The 23,399-nt window shown below is 35.3% G+C and overlaps 2 protein-coding genes across 3 annotated transcripts; both read right to left on the bottom strand.

The window, feature by feature from the left end:
* Nucleotides 1-13,149: 13,149 nt before the first annotated feature.
* On the bottom strand, nt 13,150-14,813 carry LOC146900573 (phosphoserine aminotransferase 1, chloroplastic-like). Its single transcript, XM_085739148.1, has one exon. The coding sequence runs from the start codon at nt 14,717-14,719 to the stop codon at nt 13,433-13,435; it is 1,287 nt and encodes a 428-aa protein (XP_085595274.1). The 5' UTR covers nt 14,720-14,813; the 3' UTR covers nt 13,150-13,432.
* A 3,949-nt stretch (nt 14,814-18,762) lies between these two features.
* Nucleotides 18,763-22,862, bottom strand: LOC146900572 (G2/mitotic-specific cyclin-2). Of its 2 annotated transcripts, none has more exons than XM_085739146.1 (11): nt 22,640-22,862; nt 22,360-22,492; nt 22,169-22,225; nt 21,550-21,598; nt 21,313-21,453; nt 21,099-21,224; nt 20,262-20,351; nt 19,948-20,169; nt 19,752-19,850; nt 19,478-19,656; nt 18,763-19,278 (listed from the first exon to the last, which is right to left on the bottom strand). In XM_085739146.1, the coding sequence occupies exons 1-11, from the start codon at nt 22,695-22,697 to the stop codon at nt 19,128-19,130; spliced, it is 1,305 nt and encodes a 434-aa protein (XP_085595272.1). In that variant the 5' UTR covers nt 22,698-22,862; the 3' UTR covers nt 18,763-19,127. The 2 variants fall into 2 exon arrangements, with proteins under 2 accessions (XP_085595272.1, XP_085595273.1); XM_085739147.1 differs by having other exon boundaries at nt 21,553-21,598.
* Between the last annotated feature and the right edge of the window lie 537 nt (nt 22,863-23,399).

The raw sequence follows: 23,399 nt of genomic DNA, 5'->3' as shown, positions 1-23,399 counted from the left end.
GCTATAAAAATGTCTCACATGATTATAGTGATAGTAAGAAATCCAGTGTTGGAAAGATTCCAAAATTCAATGGAGATGCTGAAGAATTCTTTTGGTGGAAGACCAACTTTTACAGTTACATCATGAGCCTAGATGAAGAATTATGGGATATTCTGGAAGATGGTGTTGGTGATTTAGTCCTTGATGAAGAAGGAGCTGCTGTGGATAGAAAGAAACATACTCCAGAACTGAGGAAACTCTACAAGAAGCATCATATTATCAGAGGAGCCCTTGTCACTGCCATACCCAAAGCAGAATACATGAAGATGAGTGACAAATCCACTGCTAAAGCTATGTTTGTTTCTCTCTGTTCAAACTATGAAGGGAGCAAGAAGGTCAAAGAAGCAAAAGCTCTCCTGCTTGTACATCAGTATGAGTTATTCAAGATGAAGGATGATGAAACTATTGAGGAGATGTACTCAAGGTTTCAAACCTTAGTTTTTGGGCTACAGATTCTAAAGAAGAGCTATGTTGCTTCTGATCATGTAAGCAAGATACTCAGAAGCTTACCTGCCAGATGGAGACCAAAGGTGACTGCCATTGAGGAAGCTAAAGATTTAAACACTTTAAGTGTCGAAGATCTTGTTAGTTCTCTCAAAGTTCATGAGTTAAGTCTTAATGAACATGAGTTTACTAAGAAGAGTAAATCAATAGCTCTTCCATCCAAAGGCAAGTCATCAAAAGCTCTCAAAGTGGTTGAATCTGAAGAGGAAGAACAGTCAAGTTCAGATTCTGAACCAGATGCTGCTGAAATGGCCATGCTCTCAAACAGACTTCAGTATCTGGCCAAGAAGAACAGAAAGTTTCTCGCCAGAAGGGGTAACTCCAGAAGCTCAAGGAAAGAAGATCAGAAGGGATGCTTCAACTGTAAGAAGCCTGGACACTTCATTGCTGAATGCCCTGATCTTCAAAGAGAAAAGTCAAAGGACAAGTCAAAGAGGTCTACATTCAAACCAAGAAAATTCAAGAAGCAGATTAAGCAGAGTTTAATGGCAACCTGGGATGATTTGGGAAGTGAATCTGGATCTGATAAAGAGGAAGCTGATGATGATGCAAAGGTAGCTATTGGGTTGGTAGCAACAGCAACTTCAGAAGCTGGATCAGATTCAGACTCAGAAGATGAAAACGAGGTATATTCCAAAATTCCCAGAGATGAACTTGTTAAGTCACTTAAAGAACTTCTTACACATTTTGAAGTAAGAACCAATGAGTTGAAGGATTTAAAAGAAAAATATGCTGATTTGGTACAACAGCAAAATTAACTCTATTGGATCTGAAAGCTTCTGAACAAGGACTTAGGGGCTTTGACTTCATGTGTAAAACATATGAAGATCAGCTCAGGTTCTTATGTCAAAAGCTACAAGAAAAGTGTAATGAAAAACCTTTAAGTAACCATGAAATTGCTCTTGAAGATTTTATTATATCTGGCATTGACAGAAGCAAAGTAGCTTCTATGATTTATAGCATTTACAAGAACAATGACAGAGGAATTGGTTTTCAAGAAGTGAAACTTGAGAAAACCAACCTAAAATCTTGTTGTGAATGCATCAATGAAGGTCTGAAAACCTTCTTTGTACCAGAAGGGGCTGAGTTGGAAACTGTTGTTCAATCAGAACCTGAAGCTTCTAGTTCTAAGGCTAAGATTACTTCAAAGCCAACGAACTCTAAGTCAAAGGCTATGATCAAATCTGATTCCAAGACTTCAAAGGTTAGGATCCTGAAAAGATCAGAACCTATTCCTCAGAGTCTGGTGAAACCAAAATCTGAGGCTCTGAAATCTAAGTTTCAGAAGAAGACAGTTACTGCTTCTGAAGTACAAAAACCTAAGCTAATGGTTAATCAGAAGCAACCCAACTCACAGCACAAGGTACAAGAAGTGAAAAGTAAAGCCTTAAGTACTAACCTTCCAGGACCCATAGGACAATGGGTACCTAAATCTAAAAATGTCAATGATGCAGGTATGTCTAAGAGCAGTGCCAAAGCAAAGATCATGGTACCTAGACAGCGGTTGCTCAAGACACATGACAGGAGACAAGTCCATGTTCCTCAGCCTAACAATGAAAGAGGGATGAAATGTGAAATTTGGAGGCAACCAGTCAGGCAAGATCATAGGTACAGGAACTATTGGTAATTCCTCTACCTCAATTAATAATGTATGGTTGGTAGATGGTCTTGAACATAACCTTTTGAGCATTAGTCAATTTTGTGATAATGGTTATGATGTGCTTTTTGAAAAACCCAACTGTACAGTAATCAACAAGGAAGACAAATCCATTGTGTTCAAAGGAAAAAGAGTTGATAATGTCTATAAAATCAATTTTTCTGAACTGGCTGATCAGAAGGTGATTTGCCTACTATCAGTGAATGATAAGAAATGGATGTGGCACAGAAGGTTGGGACATGCTAACTGGAGGTTAATCTCTAAGCTTAGTAAGTTACAACTTGTGAAAGGGCTACCAGACATTGACTATCATTCAGATGCACTCTGTGGTGCATGTCAGAGAGGGAAAATTGTAAAATCTTCTTTTAAAACCAAAGACATTGTTTCAACCTCAAGACCTTTAGAATTACTCCATATTGATTTATTTGGACCAGTGAGTACTGCATTCTTATATGGAAGTAAATATGGATTAGTCATTGTTGATGATTACAGCAGATGGACTTGGGTGAAATTCCTGAAAAGTAAGGATTATGCATATGAGGTATTCAGTAACTTCTGCACACAAATTCAAACTGAAAAAGAGTCAAAAATTTTGAAAATCAGAAGTGATCATGGTGGAGAATTTGAAAATGAGCCATTTGAAGCTTTTTGTGAAAAACATGGAATCATCCATGAATTCTCTTCTCCTAGAACTCCACAACAAAATGGGGTTGTAGAGAGAAAGAATATAACTTTACAAGAAATGGCCAGAACCATGATCGATGAAAATAATTTGGCTAAACATTTTTGGGCAGAAGCAGTGAATACAACATGTTATGTTCAAAACAGGATTTATATTAGACCTATTTTGGAGAAAACAGCATATGAACTCTTTAAAGGAAGAAAACCTAATATCTCTTACTTTCATCAATTTGGATGTACATGTTACATTCTGAACAACAAGCTCTACCTAAAGAAATTTGATGCCAAGGCCCAAAGAGGAATCTTTTTAGGTTACTCTGAAAGGTCAAAGACATACAGAGTGTATAATTCAGAAACACTCTGTGTTGAAGAATCTATGCACATTAAATTTGATGACAAGGAGCTTGAAGATAAAACTTCAAAGCAAGATGAAAGTTTTGCAGAGATACAGGTTCCTGAAGTTACTCCAGAACCTGATCAGATAGCTGAATCTGAAGATAGTCCAGAAGCTGAATCCACATCAGAAGCGCAAGATGAAGCTGCTTCTGATGAAGCACAAGATGGCTCACATCAAGCAGATCCTCCCAGAAACACATTCAAACACAAGTCTTCACATCCTGAGGAGCTAATCATTGGAAACAAAGATAGTCCAAGAAGAACAAGATCACATTTCAGACAATTAGAGTCAATGATTGGACTAATCTCAATGATTGAACCTACAACAGTTGATGAAGCACTTTCAGATGATGGATGAATCCTAGCTATGCAAGAAGAGTTGAATCAATTCCAAAGAAATGATGTGTGGGATCTGGTACCCAAACCTCAGCACAAGAACATTATTGGAACAAAATGGGTATTCAGAAACAAGCTGAATGAGCAAGGTGAAGTAACAAGAAACAAAGCCAGGCTTGTTGCACAAGGGTATAGTCAACAAGAAGGCATTGATTACACTGAAACGTTTGCTCCAGTTGCAAGATTGGAAACAATCAGGTTACTTCTTTCCTATGCAGTTAATCATGGCATAATATTATATCAAATGGATGTCAAGAGTGCATTTCTAAATGGTGTCATAGAAGAAGAAGTGTATGTCAAGCAACCTCATGGATTTGAGGATATTAAATATCCTGACCATGTTTTTAAACTGAAGAAATCACTATATGGCTTGAAACAAGCTCCCAGAGCTTGGTATGATAGACTAAGTAATTTCTTAATCAAGAATGATTTCAAAAGAGGACAGGTTGATACAACACTCTTCAGAACGACCCTTGGGAAAGATATTCTTGTTGTGCAAATATATGTTGATGATATAATATTTGGTTCTACTAATGCATCTCTTTACAAGGAATTTTCTGAGTTAATGCAGGATGAATTTGAAATGAGCATGATGGGAGAGCTGAAGTTCTTCCTGGGCATTCAAATTAATCAATGCAAAGATGGAGTCTATGTTCATCAGTCTAAGTATACAAAGGAGCTTCTGAAGAAGTTCAAGTTGAAGATTGTAAAGTGATGAACACTCCAATGCACCCTACGTGCACCTTAAGCAAAGAAGATGAAGGAGCTAAAGTTGACCAGAAGCTGTATAGAGGTATGATTGGTTCTTTGTTATACCTCACTGCATCTAGGCCAGATATTTTATTCAGTGTATGCTTGTGTGCAAGATTCCAATTAGATCCTAGAGAATCTCATATGACAGTTGTCAAGAGAATCTTCAGGTATTTGAAAGGAACAACTAATCTTGGACTCCTTTATAGGAAATCCTTAGATTATAAGCTAATTGGATTCTGTGATGCTGATTATGCTGGTGATAGGATTGAAAGAAAGTCAACCAGTGGCAATTGTCAATTTCTGGGTGATAATCTTATATCCTGGGCTAGCAAAAGACAAACAACTATTGCAATGTCTACGGCAGAAGCAGAATACATTTCAGCTGCAAGTTGTTGTACATAACTACTTTGGATGAAACATCAGTTGGAAGACTATCAGATAATTGCTAACAGTATTCCCATTTATTGTGATAATACTGCTGCTATTTGTTTGTCTAAAAATCCAATTTTGCATTCAAGAGCCAAGCACATTGAAATCAAACACCATTTTATCAGAGATTATGTTCAAAAAGGAATTTTAGATATACAATTCATTGATACTGAAAATCAATGGGCTGATATATTTACTAAGCCTTTAACTGTTGAAAGATTTGATTTTATAAAGAAAAATTTGAACATGAACTACGTGTCTGATTAAAGTTTGCTTGCTCCTGAATAGGATTTTAGGTTCTGAAGTTAGTTCAGAAGCAGTAGTCCATCAGAAGCTCTCTATTGAGGTTCTGAGGAAAACTCGCTTCTGATGATGACGTCAGCATCTGAAGACCAGAAGCTGGATTTATTGCTTCTGAATAGTTGAATTAGTGGAAACGTTGGAAGTTACTTTTTAAAAGTAACTTCTGGCCCACTAACTTGGTAGTTACTCTGTGAACTTCTTACGTGGCCTGTATGTGTTGGTGTATAACTAAAAGGGCAATGATGATTTAATAGCTTTGAAAGTACTTTTCACGCGCCCCCAATTTTGTCATTAATGTTATGTTTGTTTGTCTCTTTTGAATTGCAATCGTTTTACTTTTAACACTTTGTCAATTCACACACTACTCACTCACAACAAACACATTTTGCTTTCAAACCTCTTGCGAAGTAAGCGCAAAAACCTTAGAACCCTATATTCTCTAAATTTTCTTCAATCATCATCAAATGGCATCATCAAGCTCGCAACAGGAAGTTTCAGACTCTTCTGCACGAATGGTTCCTGAATATGACTACAGAGGAAGAAGCATGAAACTAGAAGAATGGGAACTGCTGGTTCAAATAGAAAATCCAGTAGATTTTGCATCTCTAGCATTTCATACATGTTGGATCAGAAACTACTACGAAGTGCAAGGTCTTTTGCCATACTTCAAAATGTTGAATGGACCAACATACGAAGCCATGGTTAGGCACTTCTGGGTGAGAGCTAAGGTATTCGACAAAGAAGCATCTATAGCTGAAGAAAGGCAAATGGTTTTGCTTTATCCAGAACTGGAAGGGAAGACGAGAGAAGAAATGGGACTTGAGCCATTTACTGGTGTTGAAATCAGGTCAAGTATCTGTGGAATTCCAGTAAGGATTGCTGAATGGCAAATAGAAGCTGTACTTGGTGTAGAAGCTTCTGGAAAATACTCTGGAATTGATCTTTCAAGTGCTGCTGAAGAACGCATTTGGAAAGAAAAAGCTAATTTGGTTATATACAATTCCACGAAGGAAGGAAAATATGCTGACTTGAACATGGAAAAGAAGATGCTTCTGAAGATTCAGAATGAGAATTTGCTTCCATGTGGTGGAAGTGAGAAACCAAATTTGGCTCAGAAGGTCTTTCTCCAGCACTTCATCAAACAGGAAAAGGTGAATGTGCCAAAATACATGTTCAAGTATCTGATAGAATGTCTGAAAAAGAGCCAGCTGCAGGACAGACCCTGGGTTCCTTATAGAAGGCTCTTATCAGAAATATTCTATCAAGGAGGAGTTTTGGACATATTAAGCAGAGTTGAAGCCAGCACAGATAAGATACTTGACACTAAGACTGGGAAGTTCATCAATGCTCATACACTCAAAAATATAAAGCTAATCAGTGAGGTCACCAAGCTTGAAACTGATTTGAATGAATCCAATGCAAAGTCTGATCTCAAAAAGACTTTCCTCCTATCTGCAAGAAGGATCCTCTTGATGTGCAGATGTACTACATCAAGGAGCACTTTGAGGCAACCAATGAAAGAATCAGGTTGGAAGATGTACCTGAGGAGATGTATGGTGGTGCACTGCCACGAGCCAGAGGTAGAAAATCAAAGAGGAAGATGACTGCAGAAGAGTATCTGGAGGTTGAAAAGTCTGTTAAGAAAGCAAAAGTTGCTTCTGACAAGCTCAAGATTGGTGGTTCCTCAGTACCATCAATTGAAGAAGCTATTGAAGACATGGATTCAAGGTTGATCCTAGATGTTGGTATTGCTCTTGATCAACCTGCAATACCAAAGAAGAAGAGGAAGCCAACAGTAAGGAGGACCAAGGACTTTCCTCATGTTACCAAGAAGGCTGAAGCTGCTACTAATGTGTCAGAAGCTATTGGAAAAGCTATGGAGATTGCCTCTGAACTTCAAGAGAGGGTAATAACAGAAGCATCACAACTTCTTAAAATTCCTGACACTGCTGAAGATGATCAATTAAAGTCAGCTGATTGCTCAGAACCCTCTACAACAGGTAATATCTTCACGCACTCAGAACAAATAGTACATGAGATATCCAGTGACTCTCCTTCACCCTCTTCAAAATCCTCATCATCATCTTCTGATTCTGATGATGATAAACCTATAAGTCTTCTGTTTCGTAAGCCAATAAAAAGCCATTCAACATCAACCAAGACCAACAAAAAGTCCTCTCAGTCAAGCACTTTTAAGCCAGTTGGTCATATAATCAATCAGAAGATAGAAAAAATGGCTGAGCAGAGAGACAGAGTCATTGATACTATCCTCTGCCATCACCCTCAACCTCTTAACATTCAACCCCTCAACATGATTGTACCAGAAAATGTTGAGTCAACCTCAGAGAAAGCCTCTGAGACAACTCCAGAAGCAGCTGCTTCTGATAAAGTTGTTTCAGAAGACCCCCCTCAACAAAAAACTTCACCAGAAAAAGCCTTTTCACCCCCTCAATCTGAACCTACAACTTCATCACCCCCACAACAACAACCAATTGTTCCTGAACCATCTGTTCCTGAACAACCAATTCCTCAAAAGACCGTTCCTGAACATATTGTTCCTGAACAACCAGTTACTAAACCCATTCCTGAACCTGCACCTGAAACTGCCGCTCCTGAACACATTGTTCCTGAGCTAACCTCTGCTTCCATAACTCCTTCACCAGTACAAGTTATCAAGATCACCCATCATACTGGTGTATGTGATATGGACACAGACTCTGAGGATGATCAAAATGATCATGCCTCTGATATGGTAGTTGACCCCACTCCTGACCAACCATCAACTAGCCAATCCTTAACTATAAATGACCAATCATCATAAAACCTACCCATTGTACACTTAGCCCCTCCAAAACCCTCTAAACAACCTTCACCTCCCACCAATTACCTGGATTCTCAAGTACTAAAAGATGTGTGGGAAGATATTGCTTCTGAAGTTCTCAGACTGATAGCAGGAAGAAATGACTTGGGTCATCAAGTTAGCTATCAGAAGCAATGGAGAAGGATAAAAGAAAGGGTCGTCAACCTGAGTTCAGCTTTGCATGATTCCTGCATTGAGGCTCAAGAGCAAGCCAAGCAGAAGCTGGAAGATTGGTTGAATGGAATAGAAGAGAATGCTGGAGATGTTGAAATTCTTGGTACTTGGGTGAAGAATCCACTCAGTATCAGAGGCAAAGAACCTGATGAATTCCTGCCTAAGGAGCTGCATCTGATTATTCCTTCTGAGATCCTGGAGAAGATTGATGCACCTAACCTGGCTCTAGCTCAGGAGAACAAGGTGCTCAAAGAAGAAAATGACAAGCTTGAAACAGAGCTACTAGAGCAGAAGCTGAAGATATCAAAATTGGAAGCTGATATGCAAGAAGCCAAGATCAGAGAAGACAACTACAGAAAAGATATGGACAAGAAGTATGCTGATGTTCAAGAGCTTCTGAAGAAGATTTTAGAGAAATAAGCCAAACCCATAGTTGCACACTTTTAGCTTATTTTTTTCTCTTTAGGCTTTTAATATTCTTTGATCATCTCTGCTTCTGATTTAGTTCTTTTCGCTTCTGATATTATAAGCTTCTGAATTCTTCCTGCTTCTGAAAATCTTTAACTGTTTATACCTTGTGTGTTATTATTTGCTTTGCTATGCTTGATAATAATCTTTGAAGATGGTTAATATGCTTTAAAATAATTTGAATTATGCTCTGAACCTTTAATCTTATGTTTTTCTCATCTCTTCTTTTTGTTTATGTCTTTTTGCTAATGACAAAAGGGGAAGTATATGTGATAGTATTTAAAGGCTCTGAGCCCCATTAATAATATTTGAAAATTTTGAAAAATTTCTATCTTTTTGTTTTACCTTTAAAAGGGTGTATCAAAAAGGGTGAAGTATCAAATTTCAAATAAAATTAATTGAACCATTCTTCTTATCTATAAGTCAATTCTTTCAATTTTTTTAAGCTCTGATATTATTGTGCGAAAAATGAATTTAATTAACCTGGGTAGAACTTAGGGGGAGCTTACAAACCTCACCTTAAAAAAACTATCAGACTCAGGGGGAGTTAGAGCTTACAAACCTCAGACTCTGAGCTTACAAACCTCAGAAACCCCAAAGTCAACTCGTTAATTAGATTAACAACAATTGACCAATTTTAAATACTATTGTTTGTCATCATCAAAAAGGGGGAGATTGTTGGAACAAAATGTGTTTAACAATGAACCTCAAAGAGTTTTGATGATAACAAGGTATTAAAAATTGTAAATTGGACTAGCTAATATTTGTTCAAGTGTACAGGACCACAGTTAAAAATTTACTTCATTAATTGGTTCTGAATGAGCAAATAAAGAGCAAGAGAAAATGAAGCTTAGATGATTCTGAAGGCAATACGCTCCTGAAAGTAAAAGCGCTCCTGAAGTCAAGCTGCTCCTGAAGAAATAGTGCTCCTGAAGAATAGTGCTCCTGAAGACAAGAGGTTCAGAAGCCACATTATCAGAAGCTGCATCATCAGAAGCTGCATCATCAGAAGCTGCACCTGCAGAAGCTGCATCATCAGAAGCTGCCTCATCAGAAGTCATTTCACCAGAAGCTAAAGATCAACTGAATTTGCAAAAGATTCAAAGATTGAAGAATCTACATTGCAAAAGCTGTCTATTGGATTCGAAAACACAGCAGAAAATTAGTGGAACATTGCAACGGTCATTTCAAAGGTGTTTGAAGGCATGTGCTTGCAATTTGGACGAAAGCGTTGACATTGTACTACTGTACGAACTGTACAACCACCTTCTCCACTACTCTGTTTTGTGTCCACGCTACAAGACAAGAAAACAGCTTCAGAATACGGCTTCGCCTGCAAAGATGTTCCTTTGGATAAGGAATGGATTTCAAATTTGTTCTTCATAGGACAACAACCAAATCAGGCAAAATATCATTGGTGAAAGATCAAGCTTCAACAACGACTCTTTGGTGTGCTGGAAATTTCACAACGTCTCTTTCACACCTCTATTTAAAGGAGTGAAGACTTAGAGTTTTGGTAATGCAAGAACGCTGAACGAAAGACTCACAACATTTTTACAAGTGCCAAACCTCTGCTGAAATTGTTCTGCATTCATTTAGAATTTCTGTGTCTCAAAGTCATATCTTAGAAATTCTTAAGTCCATTGAGTCTGTATCTGATTTATATTGTGAGCACCTCTGATTGTATATCAAGTGTTCAACCTTAAACAATTTTCTGTGTAATTTTGTTTAGTTAGGAAGTCTCTTGCAGTTGTGCTTGAGCAGGAAGTCTCTTGATTGTGTTCTTGAGCAAAGGAAGTCTCTAGCTTGTGTGCTTGAGTAAAGGAAGTCTCTTGCTTGTGTGCTTGAGCAATTGTAATCAGATATTACTCTTAGTGAAATCTCCTTGGAAGTGCAAGGGGGACTGGACTACTTCCGGATTGTGGAAGGAACCAATATAATTGCTTTGTGTCGTTCTTCTTCTCTCTCTCTATTTTATTCCGCTACATTTAGATTCTGATCATCACTTCAGAAGCTGTCTCACTTAGCTTCTGATCAGTGTGTTCAGTTTTTAGGAGAAACGAAGAATTTTTCAAAACACAATTCAACCCCCCGTTCTTGTGTTTTTCTCACCTTCAATTTTAAGAACAGATTTTTAAAACCTATTGCGAAAAGAAGTTTGTAAAATATTGTAGACTGTTTTTTTAGGGATTTTAAGAACAGTTTTTGAAAACCTATTGCGAAAAGAAGTTTGTAAAATATTGTAGACCTTTTTTTTTATTTTTTTTAAAGAATATTGTAGACCTTTAATTTCCTTAACAAGTTGTTAGGATAACCCTATGTTAAAACAAGTTCCTCCCCAACGGTAAATATTACTCCCTTCGTTCCTTTTTAAGTGTCTTTTTAGGATGAATTTTTCGTTCCTATTTAACTGTCTTTTTGGTATTTTAAGGGTATGATTTGTCAATTAAACCCTTTGTCAATTACTTTTATCTTTTTCAATAAAATTAATTAATGCTATCTATTTGGAAAACTAAAGTTTATTTTTTTTTAAAACAAAATTTGTTTATTGTTATCTTCAAATTTAAACAAATTTTTGTTCCAGACAAGGGTTCCAAGAAGAGTTAAGATTCTATAATTAAGATGAATAGCAATAGTTAAAAAATTTAAATGTGACTCTAGCATTGGTTGAAGTCATAGTTGAAGCCTTAACTTTAATTAAAGGAGTTGGAAGAAAGTTAATTTTTTCTTCAACTTTTCATTAATGTGAAGTTGGAATAATTTTTATATTGATTTAAAATAACTAAAAAGATGTGCACAATATTTAGAAAATTGACAATTGTTTGTTTTGAGAGAGAGAGTGCACAAAAAAAAAAAGAGGAATTTGTTGGAGAAAAAGATAATAACTGACCATTGTTTGTTACGAGAGAAAGATAACATATTAAATTTATTAAAAAGATAAAGTGTGTGCAAAAAAATAGGAATTTATTAGTGAATTTAAATGAGGGTATAATAGGAAGAAAATGTGCAAAAATACACATCGTTATTTTAGTGTTAATTTTCTAAAAAGACACTTAAAAAGGAACAGATGAAGTACTACTAGTTAATATTCTGACAATGTTTCCTTCAAAAAAATATTCTGACAATGTTAACCGCTCGTGCCACTTGCATCTTCTACCTGGTTTGTACTCTTTTGTAGATTCTATGATAAATTGTATTGATTTGCTGAAGTTTTCAAAATTACAGCGATTCATCTGCTTTTGACAATTTTACCATGCATTCGAACTTAGAAGTGTCAACGATACCCTACTATTTATTGAAATGAGTTCATATTTTATATCGGTGCCACTTAAATTTGATGAAATATATGTACCAAAAAAAAAAAAATTTGATGAAATATATGAATTTCGACCTGTTAAAAAAGTGTTATCGAAAGAGTGTGTTAGAAAGATATTACTAGCATAATTTTTTTTTAATATAGAGATGGAAGGGTAGCTTCAATAGTTAAACTAATTGAAAACTAATATAACAATTAACTTACTAACATTTGTCATTAAAAAAAGACGTTGAAAGTGCATTTCATGCGGTAAAATGAAACATAGACATTTGAAATATTAGGTATGCTATTTGAACACAAATTTTGGGACATCGTATGCATCAACAAAGCGGTGTGGATCTTGCATGAAAACTAAGACGCGAAAAAATTATTTAAAAGCTAAATTGAAGGATAGATCGTATAGGAATACAGTGTAAGTGATACATTTCCTTTCCGAGTTTGAATGAGATGGGAGAGGTTTGGGTAAAAGGAAGGAGGAAAGGGAAATAGAAGAAATGATTGTCCTCCGACTTGAATAAATGAGTTAGTTTTTCTGGATAATGCAGAATCCCTCCAAAACGGGGGAAGTACAAAATTGAATTGAAGGAGAATTTTAAAATATTTAAATAAATTCTTTAAATTCAATCTATGTTGTTATAATCCTCTCAAAATTAAAAATATATTGATAATATACATTCATTTATGATTCTTTATAAAAACATTTTTTTTCAAAAAATGTTAAAAGATTTCAATATAATTCTCTCTACTCCCTTCCCCAAAAGTCCTACTTTCGCCTCCACTCCAAACTCGCAAAAGAGTCGTGGTAGTATATGTTTTGCGACTCCTTTCGCCTCCACTCCAAACTCGCAAAAAGAGTCATGGTAGTATACGTTTTGCAGCTCCTTTCGCCTCCACTCCAAACTCGCAAAAAGAGCCATGGTAGTATATGTTTTGCGGCTCCACTTTCATATTTAAAAAAAATACTAATAAAAAATGCTGCTTCGGCTTTTTGCTTTGTTTAAAAGCATTGTGGCAGGGTTGCCAGACTGCCAGCAAAGGTTATTGGACGTCTCATAGGAGCAAGTGGTTCTTCTCTCACCGCTGTTTTCCATCCAAACAACAAAGCATGAAAGATCACAAGATTAATACATGTCGATGAATGTTAGTAGAAGAAATTTAAAACATACACATTCATTGTTCAATGTTTCATCTTCATTGACTTTATTGAGGTTTGAAACTACAATTTTCATCTTACATTCACTAATATCACATGGGACTTCACCATACAACAAACTTGCAAATTATTAATAAATTCCAAAACCTTACTCCTAAACCCTTAGCCATCCCTTTTGACCAGAATCAAAATGATATCCCCAATTCAAAATAAGTACTAACTAAACAACAAAACAGAAATTGAAACAACAAAACAAACACAATAAGCCAAAACTTCTAGAGACAAGTGCATACTCAACACAATCTAAGCATGCTTTGCTTGAAAATTCTTCATGAAAGCCACCAACTTCTCAACACCAGCTAAAGGCATAGCATTGTAAATTGAAGCTCTCATACCACCAACAGACCTATGACCCTTAAGCTGAACCATATTCTCCTTAGCAGCGTCCTTAATAAACTCACCTTCCAACTCAGATTTCTCCAAAGTAAAAGGAACATTCATCAAAGACCTAACAGATTTCTCAACAGGACACTTAAAAAACCCATTACTCTCATCAATAGCATTGTACAAAATCTCAGCTTTCTTCTTATTCTTCTTCTCAACCTCAACCAAACCACCTTGTTCCAACAAATCCTCAAAAACCAAACCACACATGTAAATCCCATAACAAGGTGGTGTATTGTAAAGTGAATTGTTCTCAGCATGAATCTTGTAATCAAGCATCACAGGTGTCAAATCTTGAGCATTTCCAATCAAATCATTTCTCACAATCACAATAGTTACACCAGATGGACCCACATTCTTCTGAGCACCAGCATAGATCAAACCAAATTTCGAAACATCAACAGGTTTGGAACAGAAATTTGAAGACATATCAGCCACCAAAATCCCATTTTTATTACTGGGTGTTGGATAATTCTTATACTCAACACCATGAATTGTTTCATTGGCACAAATATGCAAAAACCTAGCTTCTGGATTCTGTTTCAATTCATCAAAAGACGGAATCTTTGTATACTTTTCAGATTTCCCAGACCAAATCACGTTTGGTTTACAATATTTCTGACCTTCTTTCACAGCTTTATCACTCCACGAACCCGTAACGACGTAATCAACGGCGTCGTCGGGTTTGCAGATATTCAACGGCACGGCGGCGAACTGAGTGGTGGCGCCGCCTTGAAGAAAAAGAACGGAATATTCCGAGGAGATATTCAAAAGGGTACGCAGATCTGATTCAGCTTTTTGGATAATGGAGAGAAATTCTTTACCTCTGTGACTCATCTCCATGACGCTCATACCGGATCCACGCCAGTTGTAGAGCTCTGATTGGGCTTTGAGGAGGACGTTTTCAGGGAGGGTGGCGGGTCCAGCGGCGAAGTTGAAGACGCGATCTGAGGAATGGGTTTGGGTTTGGGGCTGGGCTTGGGCTTGGTGGGTGGTGGCGGAGCATTTGATTGAAATGGGTTTGAAGGTGGGGTTGGTGCGGAGGGAGATTGTTGAGGTGAGTGGGGTGATGGGTTTTTTGAGGAAAGGGTTGTTGGTTTGGGGCAGGAGATGGGTTTGTGGTGAGGTTGTCATTGATGTTGCCATGGTGGGGAGAGGGAGAGAGAGAGAGAGAGAGAGAGAGAGAGAGAGAAGGGAGAGTGAAGTTTTTTCGCGCAAAGTTTCCTTTCAGGTGTTTGGTGAAGAGATCTGAATCAAAGGTAGGGAGATATGTAGAGACTAGGGAGGGAGGGAGGGAGGGATTTAAGGGTTAATTATTCTAAAAATATTTTTGTAAAAAAAATGAAATAAGAAATAATAATTTTATTATATGAATTTGGACAATTTTCTAATAAATTATTTCTAAAAAGAATATAATACTATTATAGTTCTCTTTTGTACAATGAACTAATGAATTAGACTATATTTGGGTGGCATTTAACATGGGAAAGGGTAAAACTTTCCCACCATGGGAAAGTCAATTTTAACCACTAGATCAAGTAAAGAACACTGTCTTATGGTAGACTCTCAACACTGAATTTTTTTTCCACACCACCAACCATTCTCCCTCTTCCATGTCTCTTTCACCCACACCACCACTACCAGCAACTCTTCCTCGTTCCTATTCTACTCACCACTGCTATCCCACAAAATAAACTCAAAGAAGAAGAACCCCATTAGCCCATTCACAGCTACAACCCCTCCCACGAATTAAGCAACACTCGTTTCTATTCTCATATGGAAAACATGTGATTGCTGCAATTAAGGTTTGTGCTCTTGCTGAGAAGGTTGATGGGGTTATTGATATGAGCTTGGTTATGGGTTCTTTTGTTGATAATCTTACTTTTAAGGAGATGATTGTTGTTCTTAAGGATAAAGAAGGTAGAGAACAAGTTCGACATTTAATTCTTTGCTTGGATAAAATTACAGGTCTCTCTTTTCATGTTTTCACTGCCATTTGGATTATCTCTTTGTTCTGTTTGAAGTGAATGCTAGAAATTGTGTGTGTGGCTTCACAAATCGGATTTGTTGACATGAGAGTTGCTGGTAGTGGTGGTGGGTGAGAGAGACATGGAGGAGGGAGAATGGTTGGTGGTGTGGAAAATAATTCAGTGTTGAGAGTCTACCATAAGACAGTGTTCTTTACTAGATCTAGTGGTTAAAATTGACTTTCCCATGGTGGGAAAGTTTTACCCTTTCCCATGTTAAATGCCACCCTATATTTGGTATCACGGTGGATATGTGAAAGTCACATACTTACGTTATACTCCATCCGTTTCAAAATATAAGCAAAATTTATTTTTTAGGTTCATTCATTTAATGATGTATGTGATCCATAATATGTACCACATACATCATTAAATGAATGAATCTAAAAAGTAAATTTTGCTTATATTTTAAAACGAAGGGAGTATATACTAAGATGTAACTTACGTGAAATCACGATAAATATGTGGATCATTGTGATTCTGATATATCTATTGTGAATTGTGATGTCAAACATACACTTATAGTGTTTAAAGGTTTAGATTGTATGACTTTAAGATGAGAAATGATATTTGAACATTCATTTTTCAACAACTTTTGTGACAACTTTCTCTCTCATACTCTCATTATACTTTTATTCTCTCTCTTCCTTTTTCTCTCTCTATTGTTATTGTCCAATAGAAAGAGAGGAAAAAGGTTGTCACCAAAAGTTGTTGGAAATTGGTTGTCAAAATATCATTCCTCCTTTAAGATACAAAGTCATATGATCTAAATCAAATAAAATATAATCAATGCTAATATATATAATCAAAAAACAATAATTATATAAATAATTAAAAATATAATAACTTTTTTTCAAAAGAGCAAAATAATTATAATAAATAATGTTTCTAAAGAGTAATAATATATCAAAATAGGTTGGTGCTTATGGAAATAAGATTATAAAATTTAATAAAGTAAATTTCAAAATGCGGGGCAGGTATAAGCATCCCCCGCCCCCCGTACTAAAAACTTAAATTTCCCCCACACCCGCACTCGCACCCAGTTAAATCGGCTTTTCCCCGTTAAATTCGGAGCGGGGGTGGCCGAGTCTGGGTAGGGGTGGATTTTGTTGTCATGTCTATAGCCAGCTACCTATTTAGGTTAACTTACATGAGTCACAGGTAGTCCGTTTAGTAACAAAAATATCTTAAAATTTCGGACCTTGAATAATAAAGATTTTAGATCTTACATAATGGAGTTTCTGATACTTGGGTCAGCCGAGGACAAGATCTTTTACATGTTTATACAATGTTGTTGTAATTTTATTTTTTTTATCAAGGAGTTTGGTTAGAAATTCACTTTTAAGATGAATAAGTGTGGTGTTTTAACTTAAATTTTGCATATGTTGTACAATATTCTTACCAACTGAATTAAACTTACGGGACACATTATTGGAGTAATCTAATCACAACATCACTTGTAGAATGTTTATTTTATATTACTCCTAATAATTATCATTTTTTAAAATTCAACACAGCACCTCTTAAAAAAAAATCAACGTACTGTAGTACAATTTTCAAACAAATTAAACAATTGAAAATACGTCTAGTCGTCACGTCAAACAACAAAACGGGGGTTGGTGGCGCACAATTTTTTCCCCTTATGACAATGTGGCCACAACTAAGTTACTTGATACGATAGTGTAAAAAAAAAAAAATATTGGAACACAGTTTTGATACACAAATACAGGAAACCTCATAGTAAGACTAAGAACTATATTCTTTTGGTCAAAAACTTTTTCTATATTTTTAAACTTCTTTATATTATAGAACCGAGTGCATAAGCATACCACGAAAATTGAGTCTGCGTCATTAAAACAATTTCACAACTGTGTTAACCATAAAAATATATATGTCACTAACTAATTTTATAACATAAATTTCATTAACACTTCAACTATTTTATTAACTACGAAATTGCTAGTCATTAGCCACTTATTGTAGGTGGTTTAAAATCATGATTAGAGTACATAAATTTATGTGAAATAAGAGCATCCACAATGGAAGAGTCTTAAACATTTAAGACCTCGTACCTAATAGGTACCCCTATTGTGGAAAAAAAAGTGAGGGTCTTAAAAGATACAAGGTCTAAATTAAGACCTCATTCTTAAATGTGCCCACATCACCTTTTTATTAAAATAATAATTAAAAAGTGTATTAAAATAGATAGTGTATTAAATAAATAATATTGGTGGGACCCAATTAGACCTTTTGTTAGAGGGTCTCCATTGGAGTGGTTGAGTACCTATTAGGTACTATTATTAAAAAATTATTAAAAAATGATGTGTCAATGTGAGACCCATTTAAGACCTCAAAGATGAGAGTCTCCATTGTGGATGCTCTAAGTCATTAGCTTGTTCAATGGTAAAACTATTAAAGTCTTTGCCATTTCAAAAAAAAAAAAAACTATTAAAGTTTTTGCCCCACCAACAAAATATTATTTTTCGTTAGATTTATAAACAAAAATATCTCATGTAGATAAAAAAAAAAGGCTCCATGGCTAAAATTTGCTTTAAGAGTTATATGCTATATTAAAGATTATTGAGCCAGCCTAAGAACATCTAGAGCCATGTGGTGAGCAGCCTTGGGCGGAGTTTTGGAGAAGAACCAAACTCCTTAAAGTGAATAAGTGTAAATCCGGAGTTAAAACTCCGACCCTTGCATATGTGCTTGGGTGTTTTTATCTTTTAGTCGCTTTGAAAATATAGCAATGGACACTTTCATGTAAACATGTATTTTGAAACTAAAAAATAATTTTTATTAACAAACAAATTTCAAATATATTTTCACCTTGTTGTGGACACTGAACTCAAGGACTAAATTCAAAAATGTACTCAACCTATAAACTATAAAGCACAAATCATTATGGTGTGACCGTTGGGGTAGATGCCATTGCAACGTTCCAAATGCGGCAAAAGTCACTAAAAAAAGGGTTCAAATCATCAAATGTAAAGGGAAAATCACTACAGGTTAAAAATTTAAAATTAACCACCAATGGACCAACCTACAAAAATTACACCTAGCACCTAGCACAAGTCAGATAGTAATTTACTCCAGAAGGTGTAAACACAATCAAATGAGTCTACATCACCAAGCAGCTAAGAAAAGTATAGGCATATCAAATTCAAAATGAAAGGTAAAATTGAATTGAAGTTGCATAATCACAACTTAAAAGTTATAAAAGCATCAAATAAAGGGGGGGCATAGACATAAATTGTGTCTATATCCCATTATTTTGTTCAAAGAGAAAATAAAGACATAAAAAAGTTCTGAAATTATTATGTTCACCTATGGAACATGAACAACAAAAATAAAAATGACCAAAGAATAAAAGTAACTTAACATAAGATCTTGAGAAATGAATTCCATTTCCCTAGAACAAGCAACCAAAGTTGCTCTTTATGTTTTGTTCTTCTTAAACCCCCCAAAATCAGCAGCACACGTATGGTATTGTTTGTAAGAAAAGCTATACATGGCTGGCTCTCTTCCTATGGCTGGTTCTTGTTCTCCAGAAGAAAACATGCTGGTTCACATTTAGCAGTGAAGCTAAACTTTGCTGAGCCATACTTCCTATGCACTCCTGTCAGTTTCCCGGCTCCGGCTTTCTGGTGGAATCCAACCATCAGCATAGAGCACTCTCTACAAGTCAAAAAAAGATAATCACATCAGTGGCATGTTAAAGCTAGGGTCTACATATGGATCAGTAGCATAAACCAACTTACGACTTCGTGTTCATAAGCTGTTTTCAGTTTATTTACATAAGTACTTACATGATAACCACTTATACTATAAGAATGCCCTAATGGCTAATTGAAAAGAGAGGACTAAGAATGCTTACAACAGCTGATCTTCTGAGTAGTTTGTGTGCCACTCGCATGTCTTGTTCCAGTGTTTGAAACCACTGACAGTGCATTGAGCTGTGTAGACTGCAGCAGCAGCAACCAAGGATGGTGGAAACTTCAGCATTTCATATTCCACCAGAGATAGCTCAACCAAGAAAAAAGCCACCAGCTCAAGCTGTTTCAAAATAGAGAGTAAAGAAAATGAGTATTATAGTATAGTTAATGAAGTATGACTAATGAAACTCATTTGGAAGAAATATTTGTACTCACTTTTTTGTCAGCTTGAGCAGCCTTCAGAAACCTTCTCATGAAAACATAAGCAGTTGGAAGAGACATGTTATACTGCAGAGTGTTGAGCATCGACTTCTCCTACGGTGTTTGGAAAGAAATCTCAACTATTAGTTACATTGAATTGAACGGACGCAACAAATGTGAAAAATTATTACAAGATGGAAAAATATGTTACCATTTCGAGAATGTCTTTCCTTGTGTAAGCTCTGTCAGCTATATGGATCAGATCCGAAACGACAGGCACAGAAACTTCCTCATACTTGCATGCCAAAAGCATGGCAACAAGACCAACCAGCTGAAGTTTCTTTCTTACAACATTCTGCTTAGCCAAGAATCTGTCTATGAGATTAACTGTAAGAAACAGTGTCTCTTGCATGAGGTCGAATTTGTCATGAACCTGATATCAATCAAGCAAGCATATCAATATTTAAGCCGGTTATTAAATGACAAAGATATCAATAATTTGTGGCAGGAATATTTATTTAGTACCTCAATCAGCCAGTCAACTAGTATGGCCCTCATCCTCTCATTGAGGTCAAGTTGTTCATCCATGTAGGTTGGTGAAACACAGCCAAGATACTGCAGGAAGGTAATGTTGTTAGTCATCAAAGTAAGATTGTCGCAACTTAGTAAAATATTATACTATAGATTCGATTGGAAAAAATTTATTCTATGTTTCCAAAACCAACTTAAAAATATGATTTTAGCGTCGATTATACATTTTCACCTATCTCGGAATCATTGGATAGCAGTAAAGTATGAGATACAAGGAACAATAAATGGTAAATATCCAACATAACAGTGTTAGATATTAAATTTGAACACTATCTATCAAGTGTGGTCACATGATCTACTTGACATGCAAAAGCAGACGACATATATTGCAGATTTGGCTGAACCAACTTGTAAGATCATTGATATTCGAATCAGGGTTGGAATTTGCCTAAGCTTAATAATAATTCCATTGTAAAGATAATCAACCTCAAATCTACAATAAAATTGCATTAGTTTCACATCAAAATTTCCATAATAAATATCAAAATTTGTCAGAACTAATCGATACACCAAGTTTTACAACTTGCAAGTTAAAATCTAATGTGACAATGTTAAATATTCTTAAGTGCAAATTCAATCACTGTCAAGTGTGGCTACATGTTCCGCTTTACATGCAAAAGCGCAAAACTTAGATTTGCAAATTAGTTGAACAAAACTCCATACAAAAAAGCAGACTAATGTTTTAATAGAAAACAAAACTAAGCTCAATTCACAAAACTAACTTCTATCAGGTTCCAATATGAAGTTTAAAATTCCAATATAATCCGGTACCTCAATCTTTCTGTAGTAAGCATGGAGATCTTCAATATACTCCACAACAGCAAGAGAATTGTTTGCATCACAGCTATCAATGTCCAAAATCATCTCTCCCTCTATATCCTCCATCTCAACCTCTTCCTAAAAAGTAGTACAAGGCGAAAAATTAATCATCGAAATAAATTTAACAAAAAAATAAAATAAGAGACTTTAAAACATAAAATAATACCATCTCAAGTGGATCACTATGCATTGGTTCAGTATGCTCCAAAGTCATAGGCTCTGGTTGGTCTTCTGGTAACTTGAGTTCATCATCAATGGCGATGGAGTTTCCAAACTCATTCGAATTCAATGGATTTGAATTCTTTTTCTATTCAAAATCAAAACCATGATTCAGAATTTAGTTTAATAATGAATAATATATGAATCAATATCACTAAATACAAAAGATGAAACAAAGAGAAACTACCTCAGCATAGGATTGCTGTGAGCCAGCAATTTGTGCAGCAAACCTCCTAATTAACAATACATCAACATAAAGTTTCATTAATTCCTCATTTCATTACATAAATCATGGGGACAAGAAATGAAAACACCCCAAAAATCAGCATCAATCAACAAGTATGAAATTGAAAACAGCATAATTTCATTTGACATTTCAGTACCATGGTCTATGGCATTAAATTTCAAAATTATGCAACAATTTTGATAACATAATTCCTAACAACAACAAAAGAAAACATAAACAAAAATCACTAAAAAGTCTCATCCTTAATCTGCACCAATCTACAATTGAAAACACCATAATTTCATTCAACAATAAGGTACCATTCCATGCCATTCAATTTCAAAATTTAACACCAATTTTGATTACATAATTCTTAACAAGAACAAAAACAAAGCAAAAAAAATGCATCATCCTCAACCAGCACCAATCTACATGTTTGAAATTGAAAACCCTATAATTTCACTTGACAATAAAGTAACATGGTCCATGACATTAAATTTCAAAATTGACACCAATTTTCGATCAAATGTTTCCCAACAACAACAAAAACAAAACAAGAAAATTGCATCATCCTCACCTTGTGATGGGTCTATGTCCCAGATCAGCCTGTTTCTTTTCACAAATCTCATGTTTTCTGATAAAACACAAAAAAGAAAACCAGACAAAACAATTAACCTTAAAGAAACCAAACTAATAATCATAAAAAAATAATCAAAACAAAAGAATCATAAAATTCAATATTCTGAATAAGAAAAAGAGAATAATTACTCAGACAACACCCTCTTGTGTACAACACAAGGGTAAGGTCGACCATGCACAAAATTCTGATTGATCCCTCCTAAAGCTCTTCTGTTCTGCCCAACAATTCTTCCACCACCATGACCCACTTGATTCATTCCTCCTAAAATTCAAAAAAGATTCAAACTTTCAATAACCCAATTCAAATCTTTAAATTTAAAACCATAAAAAACTAATTTTGAATCTTAAATCTTAAAAACAAAAATTGTTCCTTTTCCTTTATGTTCCAATCAAAATTTCAACAATGTACCTTGAAATTTTCTTGGCATAACTGCGTTGGAATTGTTCTCTTCAGAAGTATTCACCATGTTGTTGTTCTTTCCCTTAAAATTTTAATATGATTATTAAAAAAAAAAAAAATAACAAACCCAAGATTCAACCCAAGAATCCAAAACCCAGAAGAAGAAAAAAAAGAGAATTTTTTTTTTTCTGTAACCACTAGCATTCACTGACACTAGTAGCTACCAAGATATGAAGAAGAAGAAAACGAGAATAACGGGTATTTGTCTTCTGCGGAAACAAAAAAAGATGAAGATAGAAAAATAAAAAAGTTAACGGCTAGTATTTGCTGACCGTTGGATCATTGACTCTAGTTAGAAAAAAAATAACTTTTATTTTTCTTCTGTTTTTGTCTTAACAACGGTAACATGGTTGGCAAGTGTGAAACAAAGGAAAAAAAAGAAAAAGAAAAAGAAAAAATAAATCTGAATTTTAAATTATAAATTATTAGTTATTATTTTAATTTGTCTTTTTTTTTTTTGTAATAATTTTTAAGAGTTTACTATGATTGGAAAAATTAATAAATTATTTTGGATTCTATTTTTTTCTACGTTTGACAATTCCTATAGTTTTTCCTTATAATTCTTTTACCTGTTGAATCATTTCCTATGATTGGATTTTTTTTTGGGTTATTGGTATGTGCTTTATTTTATTACCTAAGGTTGCATCTTTCTATATATTTTTTTGTGAAAAGACATGTTTGCACATTGCATTACGCTCCTATAGTCTTA

Source organism: Medicago sativa, chromosome 8 (genome assembly GCF_051527215.1).
Source record: "Medicago sativa cultivar Bolivia chromosome 8, Bolivia_mono, whole genome shotgun sequence".
Lineage (NCBI taxonomy): Eukaryota > Viridiplantae > Streptophyta > Magnoliopsida > Fabales > Fabaceae > Medicago > Medicago sativa.
This window is presented reverse-complemented; position numbering and strand designations above follow the sequence as displayed.

Excerpts from the sequence above, each read along its gene's own strand:
- LOC146900573 (XM_085739148.1), bottom strand. The coding sequence starts at position 14,719 with ATGGCAACATCAATGACAACCTCACCACAAACCCATCTCCTGCCCCAA.
- LOC146900572 (XM_085739146.1), bottom strand. The coding sequence starts at position 22,697 with ATGGTGAATACTTCTGAAGAGAACAATTCCAACGCAGTTATGCCAAGA. Across the intron at positions 21,599-22,168 it reads GGACATAGACCCATCACAAG|GAGGTTTGCTGCACAAATTG; the intron begins GTGAGGATGATG and ends ATTGTTAATTAG. Across the intron at positions 20,352-21,098 it reads CTTACTACAGAAAGATTGAG|TATCTTGGCTGTGTTTCACC; the intron begins GTACCGGATTAT and ends ACCTTCCTGCAG.